Genomic DNA, 19897 nt, shown 5'->3' with positions numbered 1-19897 from the left:
ACCAAGGGGTGTATGTAAGTATAGAGGCCTTAACCTCATGGTGGATGTTAACTGCCTCATGTCATTGCAGCTGTACAACATACTCAGATGCTGAGACCACACAGCATTGCCTGCCTGTCACCCTTGCAGGAAGGGCAGGCACCACAGGAAATTTAACATTGTGCTTCTAGTTTCCTAGACATGCAGTGGTTGACACAGACACATTAACCACTATACTGTCAGCACTCTTCTGCCTTGCCTCATCTGGGACATCAGATGAATATCTGACATAGTTGCCAACAGTATCTGCTACCTTACCTTACCTTATGGTGATCAGGAATTGTAACAGGCCACTAGGACTGTAGGTCCCAGCCTCGTGAGGCTCCTGGTCCGGTAACCAAACAGTCTCAAATTATGGGAAGATTCAACGTAGGATGTCGTACATGATGTCAGCCCAGTGCGTATCAAGCCTAGACTTGAACTGTTTAACTGAGGTCGACAACACGACTGGGTGTGGAAGAGCATTCTTGTCATTGACAGCTTGCATGCTGAATGAGTTTCGACGGACGAGGGTCCTAGCTCCAGGTCTTCTGAGCTTCCATTGGTGTCCTCTCATCACCTCCGAGTTGTGCCTTATCAGGAACTCCTCTTCCGACAGCGACGCCTATATGCTACATCCTACACTACACTACATACCAGAGGCACTAGTCAGATAGTATTACAGAAGCACATACTCATTTTTGATTTGCCAAGCCAGGAGCTGATAGTGTGTGATGTTGTCTTTACTGGTAATCCCATCTAATCTGCTGTCTAGGTCTCTGTGGCACAGGTAGACCACATTTGAGCTGTTGCCACGCCGAGCCATGATCCGACGGCCACCGACGCGGATCGAACTGCGCCTGGAGGACCTGCAGGAGTACGAGAGCGTCAAGCGCGAGCTGGAGGCGGCCCGTGCAGCTGACCAGAGTGCTGATGGCATGCAGGAGACACCGGTCGCCAAGAGCAAGCAGCAACTGGCAGAGGAAAGGCTTGGACTTTGTGTGCCCAAGCCGAGCACGCCCAAGTAGCAAGTAGAGGAGCAGCATTGTGTGCAAATTAGATCTGTGAGTGTTGGTCATATTTATTTATTGTGAAAGTTTATTCCTATTCTTTTGGAGTGGTGGTAGTAATTGTTGCCACCTGTGTTAGGTGCTAAGCAATTTAATGGACTTGTGATGTTAGGCAGTAAATTGCAGCCATCTAGGCATATCAGAAATTGCAATGGTATGTGGCAGATGATAGAAGCAAAGCCCCTTCCATTTTCTACCCTTGCGACCTGACAATGCAGGCATACTTGCATAGAGAAAATCCTGATTACTGTTCACCCATTTCCCCAGCACACATCAGCTCCCTCCCAGTGCTCCCCACATCGATGGCGTCGTCTTTGGCGTACGAGCTGCTAGCGTACCTGCACGGCTGGTACACGGCAGGCTACGTACTGCTGACGCTGCTGCTACTGCTGTGGAAGCGCTCAGTGCTGCCATACCCGGCCATCAATCTGGCTTCGGAGCTGGCACTGGTGCTGCTGCTGGCCGCGGCGGAGGCAGCCCGCCTGTTCCTTTCGCGGCGCGGCAACCTGACGCAGCGCGCACTGCCGCTAGGCGTGGCGGCGCTGCTGACGGTGCCGGCCGCGCTGGCCGTCTGCTACTTCCTGCTGTGGCAGACATACGTCCTGCGCCTAGAAGTGGTGCTCTGCGCCACACAGCTGTGCTTCATGGCCGCGGAGACTGTGTGCGCGGTCATCTGCATGGTGGCCTTTGCACGCGAGTAGAACTGGGGCACACGTTCTGCGCTGTCCGGCCGTCGGGAGGAGGGTGGAGTGAGGAGGTGTGTAAGGACGAGAGGTGGATAGAGCCAAACAGCTGGGATTGGACGGCGGGACGTCGGACGGCGGCGCTTCCACCTCTACCGGCGGGAGGCGGACGGCGGGACGCCGCCGGTAGAGGTGGAAGGTGGAGCTGGAACAGCGCGTAGGGAACAGAGGTGGGCAATGACCGTGACGGCTTGACTAGTCACCGAGTCCTAGCTAGTAAGTAGTTGGGTAATTGATGGTCCTTGGCCGCCCGACATAGCCGTCCAGCGTGAACGGCTGTGTTGTACATGATGGTTGATAACCAGCATAAGAATGAGACTCGTGCTTGGAACGGGTGTGCAGCCCAGCCGTGAGTGAATGAGAATGGCGCGGCCCCGGCCGCTAGGTCAGCGCACCCATGCGGCAAGTGACCGGCACCGCGAGACGCCAGGAATCCTGAGTCGCGGCCACCCTGCGGATGGTGCTGCGTAACAGGCCGCCGGGCGAGCCAGCGTGCAAAGGTCTCGTCGACGGGTCACCAACTAGTGTCTCGGAGTGCTTTGCCGCCACGGCGAACGCCCTCGCGAGTACACTCGGCTGCACTTCCGTCGTGTGCCGGAGATGGAATTAGAATTTCGCTGTGTGTGTGTGTGGTAGACCTGCTTTTGCTGCGTTGTTGTTAGTCTGGCGGGACACTTCAGCACCCATTGTGCGTTGTAAAACCTTCACGCACTGTGTAGTTGTGCACGTGAAATGGGTAGTGATCTTGGAATAAACATATTCTTGCGTGTGTAATATGGCGCGTAATGTTTTGGCAGTTCCCTCAAGTGAACTTGATAATACGCTCATGCTTTCATAACCGGGTAATCGACGAGTTCATTTCCGCATTCGAATTTGCTGTGGGTGATTTACGTGTGCGACAGACGTGCTTCTGCCTGGGGTATTATGGACGATTAAAGCCCATTGCACTGTGACAGAATGAACAATTTTGGCGTACATCATATCTTCAAACTATTGCTTGCACCTATCGAATGTCAAACGTGGTATGGAGGAGCGCCATCAACTAGAGGAGGCTGGGTGATTACAGCGGTTACACCTTCCGTGAGGACGGGCCTTTTAGCCATATCGCAAATTTACTTGCATGATGGCATGCTGTGACGATGCACATAAGGGGATGCTCCCAAAAATTTAAAAGCAATCATTGAGCCATATAGCTGTTTTTGAAAAGTGCTTTCGGGGCCACGCCCCCACCACTTGGGCGTTGCGCAGCGCTTCTTAGCGGTAACACTGCTACTACCCGTGCATCATGTTTGCCTGTTTCTGCTCCTCGGGGCACGGGATTTCAAATCACTGGCTGAACTACGGGTCTCTATGCCTAGAGACTATCGCATTCTTACATACCGAAGCGTCTCCCGTCATGTTGGTAAAATGTGGTCGTTACCAATTACGTCCCAGTGACGTCAATTGGTGCATAACAGATCCCAAGGCGTCCACGCAGCATCGCTTGGCCTGAAGCTGAAGCTGAAGTGGATTGCTGCGTATACACTTGGCAGGACAACAATCTTGGACTCATGGGAGCTGACTTTGGACACTAGATGTAAGCTACAACCAGGGTCGTCAATTTTGTTTTGTTTTTGCCCCCAAATTGCCTCCAACAAACGTAATCGTTGGAATTTTAATTGTGGATATATTGGCCTGGTTCATTTGCTTGTGTATGTCTAGTGCCCGTCCTAATGGGTTTTGAATGCATCTGGACTGGAAGACATAGCAACCTTAGTGGGCAGGTGAAGTTGTACAGAATGTTTTGTGCAAGAAAACAATTTGAAATGGGCTTTGTAATATCGAATGGGGCCATGGTCATGCCCTTCTGTAATATTGGTCGTGCTCTGCTGTACTTTCCACTTGAGCGACACAGCAGATATTAAGAACCGATGATGTTGTTGGATGTTTAGTTTGGGGAACATTCATAGGTGGGGAGCAAGACATGATATGGCTAGGTGTTGCAGGTTGCTGAAGCATATTGTGGGGATTTACCACAGTTTTACTTCACATTTAAAGTGCTACACACAGGTGTCAGCTGTCATCAAGGCCACACAACACTTCACACATCTGCATCATGTAACAGTGAAATACTTGTAAATTTAGGGAAATTGGCTGGAGAGTAAATTTATATATACACTGAAAATTTAGCAAGGCATTTCTCTAACACTCTATAGTTCGATATAGTGTCAAAGAAGTCAGCACATTTTGAAGCTTTACTGTTTTCACATTTTGGACCATTAAATATACCATGTATGTGGAACAGCAGACAACCATATTTTGCAGTGGAGTTGTAATGTCGTGAAGCAAAGTAATCTGCCAGTGGGAATTGGGACTGATCAGCCTCATTGATTCACTTATGGATAAAACAATCTTGTTGTTCTTGTTCTTGTTCTTGTTCTTGTACTTGTCCTGCGAGTGCTACTTTTTACTGCTAAATCAAGAATCCTGCATCTGGCCCATGGTTAATCATGGTACCCTTGCCTGACATTTCTTTAAGATCTTGAGCTATGTACTGAAACACGCTCATTACACTAAAAAAAAGTGATGTGAAATAATGGCCACTTCTGTCTCGAGACTGAGCACTCAACTGTTGACAGTACCACCAGTCACAGCTGGTGGTGGCAGGCAAGCAATGAATCCATTCTCTGAGGACGAGCTGGCAGAGGCAGCACCACCGCGGCCAGCTGACAGCGGCGCCTCGCCTCCTATCGCCATCGACGACATAGCCCGCAAGCTGCTGCGTGAGAACTTCTACCTCACGGCTCTTGAGCTTCACTGTGAGCTGGCCGAGCTGGGTGCTGAGCTGCCACGCCTGCGCAACTTCTTTTCCAACCCGGGCAACTTTGAGCGGCAGACGCCGTTCAAGCCCGAGCTCAGCGGCCAGCTGGGTGAGTGCCCAGCCGGGGGCGTGGCCCGGGTCAGCTGGGTGAGTGCCCGGCCGGGGGTGTGGTACGGTCCAGCTGGGTGAGTGCCCGGCCGGGGGTGTGGTCCGGGCCAGCTGAGTGAGTGCCCGGCCGGGGGTGTGGTCCGGGCCAGCTGGGTGAGTGCCCGGCCGGGGGTGTGGTCCGGGCCAGCTGGGTGAGTGCGGGGTGCAGGCCTCTGGTGCTGGAGTGGTGCGGGGATGCTGGCGTCTCTGTGCAGGGCCCGTAACTTGTCTGGCTGGCTGCGGTAGGGACGATTAACCTGGCTGATGCCTGTGATGTACCGGAGTCGGCTTTCTGCCGGCTCAGGCCGCGCGGCGAGAGGCCGGCGGTCGGCCCCTCCGGCCGCTCCGCGGCGTTACCTGACGGCCGGCCGGCGCCATTGCAGCGCGCTCCTCGAGCCAGGCGACGCTGGACTCCATCGACCTGAGCCGCTTCTCGGAGGACGGCGAGCGACTACTGGACGAGCGGACGGCGCTGCTGGAGTTCGAACTGCGCAAGGCCCAGGACACCATCAAGTCACTGCGGGCCAACCTCACGGGCGCCACAGGTGGGACGCGCTCCAGCCGGCCGGCCGGCCCCCCGCTGCTCGCAGGAGGGCCGAATGCGGCTGCACCGTGGCCGCAGACGGTTTAAGGCCTTGTTTTTTATGTCGGGATACTGCTTGACCTGCAATCGATGCGCCCCCTAAAAACGTTTAGGAGCCCGTGTTCGAATCCTGATTGTGCGATAGTCCCTGAGCGCTATTATAGCCAATGCAGTCACTGGCGCTCATTTAAGGGGCATGACGACGTGCATCGCGTTCCCTTTTGTGATTTTTTGTGATAATGAGGACTCCCAGGGCATTCATCTGGAATGTGTGATTTCACATGTGTGACGGCTGATAGTTAACTGTATCATCCCCAGGATGCCTACGGCATTTCGAGACGCAATGTTATACTCTGTTGCTTATGTGAACTCCCCTGCAATCTGTCTGTCTGTGTGCATCTGGACCTTCCTCTGAATGGCGCTGTGCAGGACTGACCTGACGCACACCGGCCCCAGAGCTGAGCACGCCCGACCAGGGCGGCGACCGGCCGTTCTCCGAAGACGAACCCATCAAGCCGCACGAGCGGCGCGCGCTCAACTTCCTCATCAACGAGTACCTGCTACGCCACGGCTACAAGCTCTCCTCGATCGCGTTCTCCGACGAGAACGAGGACCAGGTCAGTCGGTGCTGAGTTTGTGTGGGGTTCGGGTCATGTGGGCAGAGGAGCGAAAGGAGAGCAAGTGTTCTGTGATGGGCCTCTTTGAGGTCTGTGCCATCTTTATATTCAGAGATGACGCTCGCGGATGGGATAAAGCATGCATCGCTGAAGTCGGCTCGATGAGACAGTAGCCGTATTTCTCGTGGAATGAACAGGATTACTGAGACCTAAATGTTCTTTCTCAGCTACATGCCTTTTTTGCAAGGAATGTCGGTACCGAATTCTTGGAATTTAGCACTGATATTCTTTTCGATGAAGGCATGTAGCCGAAATATCACATCCATCTCTCCATTCTCCTGTTTATTCTACGAGAAATAACGGTATTGATAATGTTTCGCCTGTATGCATAATGCTCCTCGCAATTGCACTTAACAACTTACGTAATTCTGAAATCAGTTCTATAAATTAATTTCTTCCGTCAAATAGTCAATCGAGCGTTGTATTCGCCATTTACGTCGGTAGTCTTAGTGTTCTGAATGCCGGCAATAATCGACCTTCAGTATATCAGAAGGTGTGGGCTGAACGACGTCAGCAAGCAAAGATCGATTCAGATTGACGACACACGGCAATGGAACCAATGTTTGCTGATGTCTCAAAGCAGCACCTCAAGACATGTGGGAGGTCGATCATTGGAGGCATACAAACTCCAAGTAGTGCCTAAAAACATGGAGCTCGAGGCCTTTCTTGCTCTTACCGATCGGCCGTTTTCACTGGTGTTTTGTCCTGGTAAGCAACGACCATGACGTCACCTTGCGACTCCGCGTAGCCATCATGTGCTCCCCTACCACGGTATTATGCGTAAACAGGATGTGGAGGACTGGGATGATGTGGGCCTGAACGTGGCCAAGCCTCCGGAGCTGCTGCACTTCTTCCGAGAGGGCGGCAGCCGGCCGGCCGAGGCGCCGCCTCCGCCGCCGCCCCCGCTGCCGCCCCCGCTGCCCCCGCCGGCGGCTCCGGTACCAGCACTGGCCGAGCCCGGCACGGACGCCGGCTGCCAGACGGACGAGGACCCGCTCCACCAGCAGCTGCAGAACGACATCGCCTTGCTGATGGACAAGATACAGCTGCTGGAGAGGTTGGCGTCGCCCGGGCGGGGCTGTTTGTGGCCGTTGACACGTCCGGAGTCATCGGTCGCGCTGCTGCGTCCGCGCCGTGCTTTGCTGTACCCGACAGGCCCGGTGCGGCCTCGTGCCTGTTCGCTATGTCGCGATTCAGTACCGTGTCATTGGAAGTCATGCGGGAAAATGATTTCAGAGTTTTGTGAGCGTCGTATGCGAATGCTCCACCTCACGTTGTTGCTCCTTTTGATGTGAATTTCCTCATTGCGTGAGCATCGCATGATTTGCATGAGCATCGAGTTATATTTGCATGGTAGTATTTTCAAATGGTTGAAATGTGCCTTGGCTTTTGTGATACACGTTTAAAGGAGTACTTGCACCACGTACGCCGTGTCGGTGCCACGGTGCGAAGTGTGTCCGTGTCCTTGGCGCGTGCCGTGTGCCGGTCGGTCTGTGGGCCGTACCTCAGCTGACCTGGCGCTCCCGACGTGTTGCAGTCAGCTGGCGGGCGCGCGCACGACGGCCGCCGACTCGCCCTCCGGCGAAGACTCGCTGGAGATAGAGCTGGCCCGCACGGAGAGCCAGAACCGCATCAACTGCCTGCGTCTGGCCAGCCAGCAGCCGGAGCGAGAGCCGTCGGGCGGCGCCAGGTGCGTGCGGCCGGCGGCCGGCCGCGCCGCCCGACGCAGGGCGGCGGTCCTGCGGCAGCTGCCGCTCGGCCGGCCGCGCCGCCCGACCCAGGGCGGCGGTCCGGCGGCAGCTGCCGCTCGGCCGGCCGTGTGACTCCCGAGGACGGGATTGGCTGCTTCATGGAAGCCGTGTGAGAACCAGCTGTGAGGGGTGTCGGCATGACTCGCACGAACGTTCTATCCGTTTGAAAATCGGCTGGCCAGGTGGAGGCGGCCTCAGCCTGACGCTGTGTTCTGACCGTCCGCCGGCCGGCCGCGCCGCCTCGCCTCGCCGCTCGCCCGGCGCTCGCGTGACGTGTGACGCGTGACGCGTGCTGTGGCACCGTTGGCAGCCCCGTGCCGGCTACCTTCCGGCGGGCCGTGCTGGCGGCGTGTGTGAGCGAGCCGGCCGTGGCCGCCGACGAGGCCGTCCAGCGGCTGCGGCACGAGGTGGCCCAGCTAAGCGGCTCGGCCGAGCAGGCTGTGCTTCAACTAGCCCGCTGCCTGCCTCACATCGTGCCCAACGTCATCCTGGCCAAACGCGAGGTAGGCCCCGCCGCCGTCGCCGCCGCCGCCGGCCGGCCGGGACGGCCCGTCAGGTACGGGTGTGGGTTTAGGGGCCGTGTCGAATCGTCGGCGTATTAGGCATGGCCTAAAGTAAGGCAAATTGGTGCTCTTCACTTGGTATAATTTTGAGATCGTCTTATTCGTTAGTTATGCCTATTTTTCAATCTTTTGAGCATTATCCTGTAGTATTTCTGCAAGAGTTTTCTATTCAACATGTGACATATGGACTGCGTGTAGCTACATGTGTGGTGTATTTCTTATGACTACTTTCACATACGTTTTGGTGTTTTTCTTTCTATAGAATGTATAGTTTCAACGCACTGCATCATAACGCAATTTGCACATGAAACAAACGGTACTTCTTTGTTTGTTTCGCTTTCAGCGTGGGTCAAAAGGGTAATTAAAAAAGCCCTGTCGTCCGGCAAACACAAACTGAATATCGTCGATATTGGGCCGAATTCCTTGAAACTTTCGCTTATCTCAACGCATGTAAGGTTCCCAAAACATGGTTGTAGCTACGTGCGCGTAAATCATGCCTCGGCATGGTCAAAGCACCAGCAGAATCCGCTGCTTGGCATAATAGAACACCCTCTAGTCGTCTATTCCAGTGCGGGCAACGGCATACTCTGGAAAGCCCCCCCCCCCCCCCCTCCATACACAGCGTAATGGCGGGCTTATGCGGAGCTGCTCCGTCGGCTCGGCCTGTATCAGGCACTGCATGTTTCCATACTGACCTTGGAGTCCTAACCGAAGGTGGAGCCCACCTTGTGGCTGGCCCTACTGCACACGGACTGTCCCGAACGCTGGTGACCGAGCTCAAACCAGGCCATTGTCCGTCAAGCGTGGGACCAGGGCGCGGACTCGCGTGACTGCCCGCCAGCGCGGCCACCGTGGCCCGAATGGCGCCGGGAGGGTGCGGCCGCGCGCGTGGACGGCCAGGTGCCCAACCGTGACGCCGACGTGCCGGCCGGCAGGAGCTCATCCCGCTGCTGCTGACTGCCATCCAGCTACACCCCGACATCCGGCAGCGCGACCAGCTGCTCAACCTGCTCTTCAACCTGATCAAGCGGCCCGACCAGCAGCAGCGCGCCGTCATCTTGGCTGGTCAGCGCCCGCGCCGGCCGACGGCGGGGCAGGGGGCGCCTCGCTTTGTCGGCGCGTCGGGCTGTTGCGCTGTGCCCGGCTCTAAAACGCCGCTTAGCCACGTGGCATTTTGTCTTCGATCATCGTCTGCACTGTAGCTTGCCTCGTTTTCACGTGTTCGCAGGATGTCTCCCCAAACGGTGCACGGTTCGTCGCCGGTGCCGCGGTGACGTGTGTGCCATCCGCAGGACCCGGCGCCTACGCCGCGCCTGTACTGACACTGTTGCTCGCCAGGGTTCCGGTCGCTGGTGTCGCAGCTCTGTCCCGGCCGGCTGGAGGAGGAGGTGCTGCCCCAGTGCTGGGAACAGATCAGCCACAAGTACTTCGAGCGGCGTCTGCTGGTGGCCGAGGCCTGCGCCGTGCTGGCGCCCTCCATACCGGTCAGTTAGCGGCGGGGCAGCGGCCGAGCCGGCGCCGGCTGCCAGGGGCCGGCTGCCGGAGCGACGGTACTGTTCACGGGCGACGTGGACACACGCTCTCAAGCACGCACGATGTCCAGCCCGTCGTCTGGGCGGATGGCACGTTCGCGCTGGACATGAAGTGAGGCGAGCGCCTGAACTGGAAACTCATGTTTGCCCTTGGAAGGTCTGCTGGCGCCCTCTGATGCAGTAATACATACCACTGCCCTGCGGCTTTAGTCGTTTGAGTGCCAGTTCTGTGTCGTGTTTAGTCACTGTTGCCTCACGTGTTCGTGCCCCCTTACCCGCCCCGTCCCAAGGCGTGCGGGTCTGTTGCAGCCCCCCGTCACCTAGCTTCAACTGGACAGGCGGAGCTGCGCGGCGCGCTAGTCGTGACCAAGTGTTCTGTGCCATGATCTGCTGTGACCCTTCCTGACCTGCTGCGACCCGTCCTGACCTGACATCTTGAGCTGCATGGCACGCTGGTCAGGTCTATGTGTTCTGCGTCATGACCTGTTGTGACCCGTTCTGACCTGGCACTAAGCTGCATGACATGCTGGTCAAGTCGATGTGGTCCTTGACCTGACCTGCTGTGACCTGTCCTGACCCGACAGCCGGAGCTACGCGGTTCGCTGGTCTGGTCGATGCTGCACCAGATGGTGACGGACGAGAAGGAGGCATCGGTGCGCGAGGCTGCCGTCAGGGGCATGGCCGTCGTGCTAGTACATTGCGACGACGACGACAAATTTTCTCAGGTCAGCCGCCGCGTGACGCGGTCTGCGCGACGCCCAGGGTCGGGGTTCTTTCGAGCAGGTCAATGGCTGTAACGTAACGACGTGGAGTGAGTGTCGCGCGAAGGAGAGGGACAGTGTTTGGATGTTCGTCTAGGTCGTCTACCCTCTGTTATGTCATGCATGTTCCCAGGTGTGCGTAAACACCAGACTTCGTATGCTCGTAACTCTGTATGCACTCCCCTGACCAGTCTGGACCAGAGCCGTGCACGGGTGTGACGGGGCTGTTATGAGCCCGGACTCCGCACCCGCCCTGACCCGTCCGCACGGTGCTGCGGCAGGTGTGGGACCTGACTGCGCGCCTGCTGGAGGACCGCAGCGAGCCGGTGCAGCGGGCCGCCGCCGACCACCTGCTGCCGGTGGTGGCGCGCTGGGCCGGCCAGCTCGACCGTCTGGCAGAGAGGCTCATACCGCACGCGCTGGTCGCCGCCCGCCAGGCGGCGCAGGTACGACGCCGCGCCGCTCACGCGCTGGCGGGCAGGTTCGGCTGGGTGGGACGGATTCGGGCTAATTGGTGGGCCGCGTGCGTGTGGTCAGCGTCACGTACCGACTTAGGAAGGGGGGGGGGGGGCGAGTGGTCATGCGCTGGGCACGGCGGTCTTAATCCCGCACGCGGCCTGGCCGGGATTAGATGACGCCAGAAGTGCACCCCTTTTCATAGCGCAAGGCATTGGTGCAATACGTGCTCCGCCGAGGACTCGCCGTTTTCGGTGCGCTGGCGCCCGCGGCGGCACGGCCGGCCAGCGTGTGACCCTCCGCTGCCGCCGTCCGACAGAGGCAGCCGGCCGACTGGACGGTGACGGTGTGGCTGCAGGCGCTGCACACACTGCTGGAGCACGCCTTCCTGGGCGTGGTCGCGGCTGGGCCGCACCTGGACAGGGCCGATGACGACGCCATGGGAATCGCCGGTGAGCGCCAGACGCCACCCCGGCCACGCGGCCCGGACACGTACCGCGACGTTGCCGCTCTCTCAGCCTCGTGCCAGGGTCGGGTGACCCGGTCGTGTATGGTGTGCGGCTGCACTGGCTGCACGCCGCTCGTCCTCACGTCTTGTCGCCCGGCTGTGAGCTGGGACATTCCCCAGGTGTGCAGCTCATGCAGCCTTTTGGGACCCGTTGCTTTGTTCGGGTTGCCGGCGGCGCTGTGGTTAAGCTGCACGCTTGGGCAACCAGAGGTATCGGTTCATTTCGCCGCGTTGTCTGCCTTTTGTGAGGACGAAAGGTGAACGATGCCAGCTAGCCTTAGATGTCGAGTGCGTCGTAAAGATCCAATGACAACAACACATCGGCGTGGCAGCCTCTGAAGCGGGACGTGTCCGCCGCTGACCGTGCTGGCGGCGGCTGCCTGACCCGCAGACGGCCGTCTGCCGCCGCCGGCCGGCCCGCTCAACGACCTGGAGGTGCTACACGGCGACGGCCGACGGCTGCGACACATGGTGGCGGCCTTCGACAGCTACGTCTCGCAGGAGTGGCACCAGATGTGGCCCGCGCTCGAATGGATGCTGACAGAGTGGTGAGTGTCGCGGCTGCCCGGTGAGCGACTATTGACAGACCCTTCCAACGGAATTTGTGTCGGTTTTGCTGCCATCTGGCGACGAGCTTTCAAATCACACTGTGATAGCTTGCCATAGCAGTGGCAAGCTGACTGCATGCTGGCAAGCAAACACACACTTGACCGCGGCAGCCACCATCATGATAATTATTATCATCATGTTTTCATTATGAATCATTCAATATTTATGGCTTAATACTTGTTTCTAGTCGATGGGCTTCATGCTGTGCAATAAAAACGAAAATGTGACAACGACGAAGATAACGTAGAAAGGGCGCACAGAAGCAAGAAGCTTTACCTGTCAAATTGGTCAAGTCCAGACATGAACACAGCACGGCTGCGGGAGCTTACAGTGGCAGGCGGCAGGCGGTTTCAGGACTTTGCCGTACAATACGACAACGCCCTGCGCGGCAATCTAACAGTCATTCACGAAGTCTTTCCGGCTGTCCAAGCTGGAGAGCGGGCAGCCCCAAAGCGGCGGCCAGCACCGGCCTCGTGACGCGCTAACTAGCAGCGGTGTGAGGGTTGGGCAGCGGCTGAGCCGCCCCTGGGGCGCAGGGTTCATTCAGGCTCGTGAAGGCGCCAGTGTGGTCATGGCTTGTAGCAACGCTGCTGATGCCGTGTCATCCCAGCCACTGCAAGGCTAGTCAACTGTTATCCGTGCCCGCGCCCACGCGATGGCCCAGGCCACGAAAACTTTTGCACTCGGCTGGAAACTGAAGAAGGGAAGGTGAAGTTGGAGTCTATAAGATGAAAGGATGGCATTTGTGTGCTGGCCAGGCGTGCCCGGTCGACAGTGTCCGGCTAGCTGGAGCTGTCCTCTCCGACTGTCTCACCGTGGAGGACGCTTCCACATCACGGAGCTTCGTCCTGGAGCCGCTTGCCGCCATCCGTTGTGGCCCTCAGAGCCGTGCAGTGTTCGTGTCGAGAGTTGGCTGCTGTGACATCGGGGGTAGTGTCGGCCTCTGTGCGCTCGTATGACATTTGTGGCGTTTTCCTCGTGGCTGCATCGTCTTTTTTATCGCGCAAAATGCAGCTTATTCTCTGGCATGCAACTAATAATACTACCAGAAGCAGTATTTGGCGTCTAAGGGGCGCGTGGACTGCGTCGGTCATTTAACGATCACGTGGGGTGGAGGCGAGTCAGCTGACGCAAAGCGCGTGGCGCGCCGCCGTGCTCCAGCGTTCCGGAGCTGCTGGCGTTGGCCGAGACGCTGCCGCTGTCGTTTCCGGACGCCGTGTACGACATGGCGCTGCTGCTGCGCCACCTGGCGCACCTGCTCGGCCCCACCATCACCGACACAAAGGTGGGTCTGGCCGGCCGTCGGCCAGGGACGCCGCCTCGCGCGCGGGCCGCTGCCGGGTCCGTGGCCAGTCTTGGTGGGGTCCGATCTGCCGTGATGCTTGGTTTGTGTGGGCAAACGCCACAGTAGACCCGTCTGGCCAACTTTTGCTGTACTCGAATCAGAGCGAATAATATTTTGCCGTGCTGCATTCGTCGTTTGATCGGTGCCTGTGAGGTGCGACTCACTGGGCCGTGCCCCGAGGCATCGGCGGAGGAGCCGTGCCACCGGACCCGACCTTCGCCGGGTGGCCAGGATGGTGACCCCGCGTGGGTGCGCCGGCCGGCTGTGCTCTGACCCGTGCCGTTGGGCGGCGTCGGCAGCTGTGGCCGTGCTGCGAGTCACGCCTGCGCGGCGGCAGCGGGGATGACCCACCGCCAGGCCTGACGTCGGCCTTGCTGCCGGCCGCCTGCGCCGGCCTGCTGGCGGCGCCGCAGCCGGCCGCCGAGGCCCGCCTGGCACGTGCCCTTCAGGACGCGCTCTACCTGAGCGCCGCCTGTCGGCTGACCGGCGAACCGCTGGCGGCCGCCGTCCGCCTGCTGCTGGACCAGCCCGAGCGGCATGCCGCGCTGCTGGACATCGTCTGGAAGGGTGAGCGCGCGCCGGCACAGAACGGCTCTCGCAATCGGTCCCGTCGGACTGTGTGAAGAGAGAGATGCAGCATTGCTTCATTTCATTTTCTGCTGCTAATCTCACGCATGGCCCGACCTAATCAAAATACGTTTGGAGAAAGTGAGCAAGCTTTTTGAGCAGTGAAATAAGCAAGCAATCTTCTGTTCATTCCTTGAAGTTGAACACGTTGGGTGGAGAAAAGGTGCTGTTAAGGCAAGTGGCCAGCCTCAAACAGCCATATTAATGATTGCGTGGTAGAAGGTCGTTGATTCGGACCTTCAGTCAGTAAGTCCGCACTTGAGACCTCGTACCAGGGTTGTGAGGGGTATCTTCAGCCGCCCGACTGCGCACAGCGGCCGCGTGGATACCGGTGGCGGCCCCGTCGTGTGTGACCCGACCCGCTGTGCGTGCGCAGGGGTGATGCACGCGGTGACGGAGGTGCGTGAGACAACGGGCCACCTGGCGGCGCTGCTGGTGCCGGAGGTGTCGGAGAGTGTGCTGACGGGCCGCGTCCTGCCCGCGCTCGTGACGCTCGCCTCCGACGCGCAGCCGTGAGTCTGGTCCCGCCCACTCTCCTCCCAGTCGCCCGACCCCTGGCCGCACAGCCGAGAAGTCAGGCCAGGACCTCCCTCCATTCCTCCAAGGGCGTGCTCTGCCGCCGCCAGCTGGTGCAGGACGGGGCCTCCAAGCGCTTGGGGCCGGCTGCAATCACAGAAGTGTCGCAGCCTGTTCATAAAGAGGCTTGAATCCGACCGAGCCGGCTGACTGTTTACTCATCGAGTGTCTTTTCCACTTCCTTTCATCTTGGTTTACACTTGTCACCATGCAACATAAGTAGGCGCCCCACATAAATGAACTGTCCTTCATTGCTGTGCCTCATGTGCGGACAATTAAATTTCGGAACACAGTAATTACTAATTAGCGTACCCCTGTGTTCTTGCTTACCTCCCGGCTCTCTCCGCCTTCGTTCGTGATCTGCGCCATGCCGCAATATGTTCTGGTCCGTGTCGATGTGGCCGGCGCTTACCGTGTGGGGGTGCTTCGCCGCGCCGCCGCGCCGCCCTGCCACCGGCTGACGCGCCTCCGCTGTCCGCTTCGCAGGCTGGTGCGGCGCGCCGCTGTGCCGGCGCTGGGGCTCGTGCTGGAGACGAGCGCCGGCCGCGAGCCTGCCGAGAAGGCGCAGCTGCAGCTGGCGGCGCTGTGCCGCGACGCGCAGCTGGGCGCGCCGCTGGCCGCTGCGCTGGGCCGCGCCGCCGCCGCCGGCCGACACACGCTGTTCTGCCTGCCGCGGCTGGCCGAGCTGGCCGAGCGCCGGCTGCCGGCCGACGCGCGTACTCTGCTCGACGCGTATACGGCGCTAGCGTGCGGCCACGTGCCGCCCGAGGCCGTGCAGCGCCACGTGCTGCCCGCGCTCCGGTGAGCACCCGTCATGTGACCGCCGGTCCTGAGGAGTGGCGCGCCGACCAGGCCTCCGGTCCGGAGTACGCAGCAGCCTGCAGCGAACTCGTTGCCGTCCGCCGCGTCCGGCGAAGCGCTTGTGAGGTGGCGGTAGCTGAAGACGGTTACCAAGTTGCCGTAGGGGGCAGAGTCACGGTCTGAGCGTGGTCGGGTCACCCACACCTCGCGCAGCTGACGCGCCTTTGGCCGTTCCCCACCAACTGCGTTGCATGTGTAGGTGCCCGTCCCAGCATGACGACACGACGCCGGTGACGAAAGGCCTCGAAGTTTGCCTGTGCTGACGGCTGGTGCTGCCATGTGCTGGAAGTCGGAAGTCATGTCGGAGAGGGGGTCTGTTCCCCAGGGCGTGCCATCCCTGCGCAGCCCCTTGCCCGTGCGTGCGGATGTAAAAGCGCTGGACAGTTCAGTGTCTGTTGCTCTGACGTGCCTAATGCAGAGCGTAAGCGTAGGGTTATAGTTCCCGTGCTTGCCGCCAGGTGCGTGCTGGACACGCTGGTCGCCCAGAGCATGCCTCAGGCAGACGTGGCCGCCGCTCTCATCAGGGATTTCGAGCAGCGCGTGACGGCCCCGGCTCCTGAGACGCCGTCCTCGCAGTGAGTTCGCCGCGCCCACCGCAGGTGCCCTCCAGCGGCGCAGCGACGTGGTGTTAGACGCGCATTGTTTGTATAGTCCTCAGAAATGAACCCTCGCGTTTCACCCTCGGCTGTTATTGGTACGTTGCTTTGTTTGTAAAATGCAAGCTGCACGACTTCGCTGGGACGGCGGCAGGTGACGATTCTCACCTTGTTTAACTCTACTGATAGTGGGATAGGGAAGGGGTAGGAGTAACGCGGCCCCTCCTAGCGCTTCCAAACTAATGAAGATAGATTTTGGGGGAAAACACCAGCGGCTGGTCTCAACGGATTCTCGCGATTGGTACTAGTTTGTATACTGTTAGGTCAATAACAATTGACCCCATTATGGCAAGTCATAGGTGAAATTTTCCAGAAATCGCACTGTTCCAGCTTTACAACATTATACGAGAGCATGTCTTGTGGCGACACGAAACTTTGACAGACGTGTTTCTTGTTCAATTCCGAGTACAATGGTGTATGTTTTGATGTATTTTGAGCATAGACTTGAGGTATATGGCATCGTGAATGAAACAAGGTGGGGCCGCCGCGCGCCTTCCGCGGCATCGCCGGTTGCCGTCCGGCGCCCGCTCAGGTACATCGCCGTCCAGTGTTCCTTAAAAACCGCCGCTGTTCCGAAAACAGAAAAGCTTGGAGCACGTTTTTGGTATCAAAACACGCGCAATGGATGCCCCATGGGCTTCTGGAAATTGGGGCGCGATTGCCCAACACACTCGATAAATATCGTAACAAAACGTTGGGGGCTGCGTCACCCCGCTCCCACCAGGGTGAGGGTTATGGCGGCCGACGTTCGGGGTCTTCGCCATCCCACGATGATCTCATTGATGCACGATGTCTCGGAGGCGCTGACGGCCGGGCAGTCTGTTTATTGTGCCAGTGGCATCAGGCGGCGGGCCGCGGCTGGCCAGCCGTGGCGATCCGCGGCCGCGTGCTCACCTCCCGTTGACCTCGGGGCCGTGTGGACTGACTCCAGGCACCTCAGTGGAATTCCACTGCAGCGCTCGCAACTTTTGAGTTATGTTTGCAGTTTTCCGTGGAATGTTTCACTACCGGTGCAACCCAGCTATTTTTTTTTTACAGTTCTACAGACACGCGTCACGTTGCGTCATAAGGTGCAGCCCTACTGCCCGGCGATCCCCATGTTAACGGCGTTATACCTTCTCTTCGCTTACTCTTGGGTCATTGGTAGTTCAAATGCAACTCACGTATACATAGAAGGTACTTATATTCAGGGATGCCGATTTATATTTTTGTGAGCCCCTCCCCCCCCCCCCCCCCCATCCAGTCCTATTCACTCGACCCCGCCTTGAGCGTTGGCGAAGGCCCCTCTTGCTAAAAAAATGTGCGCAGCACTAACGCTCTGTGGGGAACGTGTGGTGGCTATGATTACCAAGCTACCAAAATAAAGGGCTATGTGATGGATGATGCAAAATTATAAAAAGAAAGTTGCTGTTCTTCAAAGCAATGTAAACGAAATCCGCTCAGAGACACATTTGAGAAGGTTGAGTTGTTGGGTTCTCGGCCCGGCCCCCTCCATCATGTGCATAGCTTGGCGCCCCTGCACGATCGCCCTTATCTATCCAACGTACGATTGAGACAGAGGCGGTTCGAGGGTGCCAAATATATATATATATATATATATATATATATATATATATATATATATATATATATATTTATATATACATGTATGTGTGCGTGCTTGTTAGATTTTGACACACTGACCAGATTTGAAGTGCCAGGGGTGAGCCGATGTATGACGATGATGACTGGATGCCAGGCTGGCTGGATGGCTGGCAACCGTGCGGTCAAGGACGTAACTGTTCAGTTGCCCATGAGAAGCCCGTTGGCGTTTCATGTAGCGTGGGCACGTGTATGATGCATGCGGAAGCAATATCTGATATTTTTGCGCTGAGGGATTTACGGGAGGAAAGGCAGGGAGGAAAAATGGCGAAACTGCCCCAAAGGTATATGAGGGAGGGGGGGGGGGAGGGTGTAGTGGCCGGGTAGCTTCGAATCCGGTAGCGCTATGGCCCCTTAGGGCCGTAAAAAGGGGCTTAGCGACGTGCGACACGTTTCTGTTAAAAACGAAAGGCGTAGATATGGTTCTCTTCTGGACACCCGAACACCTTGGGCACGCCGTGCGGGGCCTCGCCTCGCCATTCATACGTTTGAAGGAAATAATAACGGCATTAAACATGTAATGATGATGCATCATCATGACTACTTTCCGTCTAAAATATTCCTGGACCGGTCTACGTCAAAATAAAAACGGCTCAAACAGCGGCATTAAAATTTATCTGACTGTTTACCATTCTGTGTTCATGTCATACCGAGAATATGGACTGAAAAGTTCGAGTTCTTATTAATTACTTTGCGTTGTGCCGCTTGAATAATCCAATAATTCTCATGATTCACCGAAATGGCTCGCACGACTGCAAAGAACCTATTGAAACATGTTAGGTGCGTAAAATCTCGATCTTGGTTATGCACAGCAGCGGTGACTAATCGCAACCGCCGTCAATTCGTCTTCACTTCCCCCTTGCCAGTTATGCACAGCAGCGGTGACTAATCGTAACCGCCGTCAATTCGTTTTCACTTCCCCCTTGCCAAATGTTGCCTTCCTCGTGGCGAGTCGTTTAACTTTTTTCGAAAGCGAACTTAACTAGTGCTTCTCAAGGCATCGGGGGAAACGAATCTTTCCCTTATCCCGCCGGCCAACTGTTTCTCGCGCTGTACTTGTGCGCGTACTGCCTTGTACCTGAGCCACGAGTGGGGTGGGGACTCATCTTGACAAGGTCAACTTTCCAAAACGGTGAGATCTCATTGAAGAAGTCTTAAGCTCACACATTGGACCATAATGACTAGGTTTGACTCTGTTGAGATTGCTTACATTGATGACTTCGATGATTCCCGTTGACCCCCGTTCGATGTCTGTCGTTGCTGTGTTTGTGTTATCCGCGTCCACTTACCGCGGGGCTATGCATGCATGCCTGATAGCCTGTTTGTGGGAGGTCCGGCGGTGTGACAGAGGTGAGGACCGGTCTGACTACCTACCGGCGGCAGCTGTGGCCGCTGCTGTGGCGTCGCTTGATGACGATGACCCCGTCCGGTCTGTAGGCCGCTGGCGCCGGTGCCGGCCGTGCAGCAGGGCATGGAGGAGGTGCGCAGTCGGGTCACCAAGATGCTCAGCTCGTCCACCATCCAGTCCAAGTCGTCCCAGATATCGGGACTGTTCAAGAAGAAGTAACGGCTCTCCAGATGACATGCTGGGCGCCCCAGCGGACCTCGCGCCGGCTGGGACCGATGCCGAGGGGAGCGCAACATTCCATTGGAGCGGCCGTGGCGGCCGGCGGCAGCGGTCCCGTTCAGCCACGTAAGCGCCACGGCGGGCCGTACTGCGCCGGCCGGCCGCGGAGCCCATCCCATTCCAGAGTCGTGCCTGCCGGCGGACGACGTTTGTGACGCCGCGTGCATGTCAGGCGGGTATGCGTGGTGCCGTGCCACGGCCCGGCGTCTCTCGCCGAGCGCGCTGTGATCATGAGTAATCTCTGGGCGAGGCCACGCGGCGAGCCGGCTGTGCTTCGGCCCCCGGTCGCCAGGGGCGTTCCAGTCGGCCCGGCGCCACCTGGGGGCGTCAGCTCGTGCGTGGCGGG

The 19897-nt window shown here is 57.9% G+C and overlaps 2 protein-coding genes and 2 long non-coding RNA genes across 4 annotated transcripts in view; all 4 read left to right on the top strand.

Annotated features, from left to right (window-relative positions):
• The first annotated feature begins 992 nt into the window (after positions 1-992).
• Positions 993-2605, top strand: LOC119089519 (transmembrane protein 216). The gene is made up of 2 exons (XM_037212254.1): positions 993-1082; positions 1356-2605. The coding sequence occupies exon 2, from the start codon at positions 1391-1393 to the stop codon at positions 1787-1789; it is 399 nt and encodes a 132-aa protein (XP_037068149.1). The 5' UTR covers positions 993-1082; positions 1356-1390; the 3' UTR covers positions 1790-2605.
• A 531-nt stretch (positions 2606-3136) lies between these two features.
• Positions 3137-14046, top strand: LOC119114968 (RAB11-binding protein RELCH homolog). The gene is made up of 16 exons (XM_037239022.1): positions 3137-3407; positions 4450-4740; positions 5162-5323; positions 5818-5978; positions 6827-7095; positions 7576-7728; positions 8100-8292; positions 9288-9417; positions 9691-9836; positions 10469-10609; positions 10927-11091; positions 11421-11553; positions 12001-12157; positions 13380-13503; positions 13863-13956; positions 14030-14046. Exons 2-16 carry the CDS (start codon positions 4485-4487, stop codon positions 14044-14046), a joined length of 2301 nt encoding a protein of 766 aa, XP_037094917.1. The 5' UTR covers positions 3137-3407; positions 4450-4484.
• A 49-nt stretch (positions 14047-14095) lies between these two features.
• On the top strand, positions 14096-15282 carry LOC119089518 (uncharacterized). Its single transcript, XR_005093154.1, has 3 exons — positions 14096-14130; positions 14567-14702; positions 15253-15282. It is a non-coding gene; the product is annotated as an uncharacterized LOC119089518 (long non-coding RNA).
• A 167-nt stretch (positions 15283-15449) lies between these two features.
• The window catches only part of LOC119090722 (uncharacterized), a 4639-nt gene continuing 191 nt past the window's right edge, over positions 15450-19897 (top strand). The window contains exons 1-3 of the long non-coding RNA XR_005093296.1: positions 15450-15567; positions 16086-16202; positions 19362-19897. The exon at positions 19362-19897 is cut by the window's right edge and continues 191 nt beyond it. This is a non-coding gene — a long non-coding RNA (uncharacterized LOC119090722). The remainder of the gene's footprint in view (positions 15568-16085; positions 16203-19361) is intronic.

Source organism: Pollicipes pollicipes, unplaced genomic scaffold (genome assembly GCF_011947565.3).
Source record: "Pollicipes pollicipes isolate AB1234 unplaced genomic scaffold, Ppol_2.1 Scaffold_3087;HRSCAF=3621_pilon_pilon_pilon, whole genome shotgun sequence".
Classification (NCBI taxonomy): Eukaryota; Metazoa; Arthropoda; class Thecostraca; order Pollicipedomorpha; family Pollicipedidae; genus Pollicipes; species Pollicipes pollicipes.
Note: the sequence above shows the minus strand (reverse complement) of the source record. Positions and strands in the feature narration are given on the sequence as shown.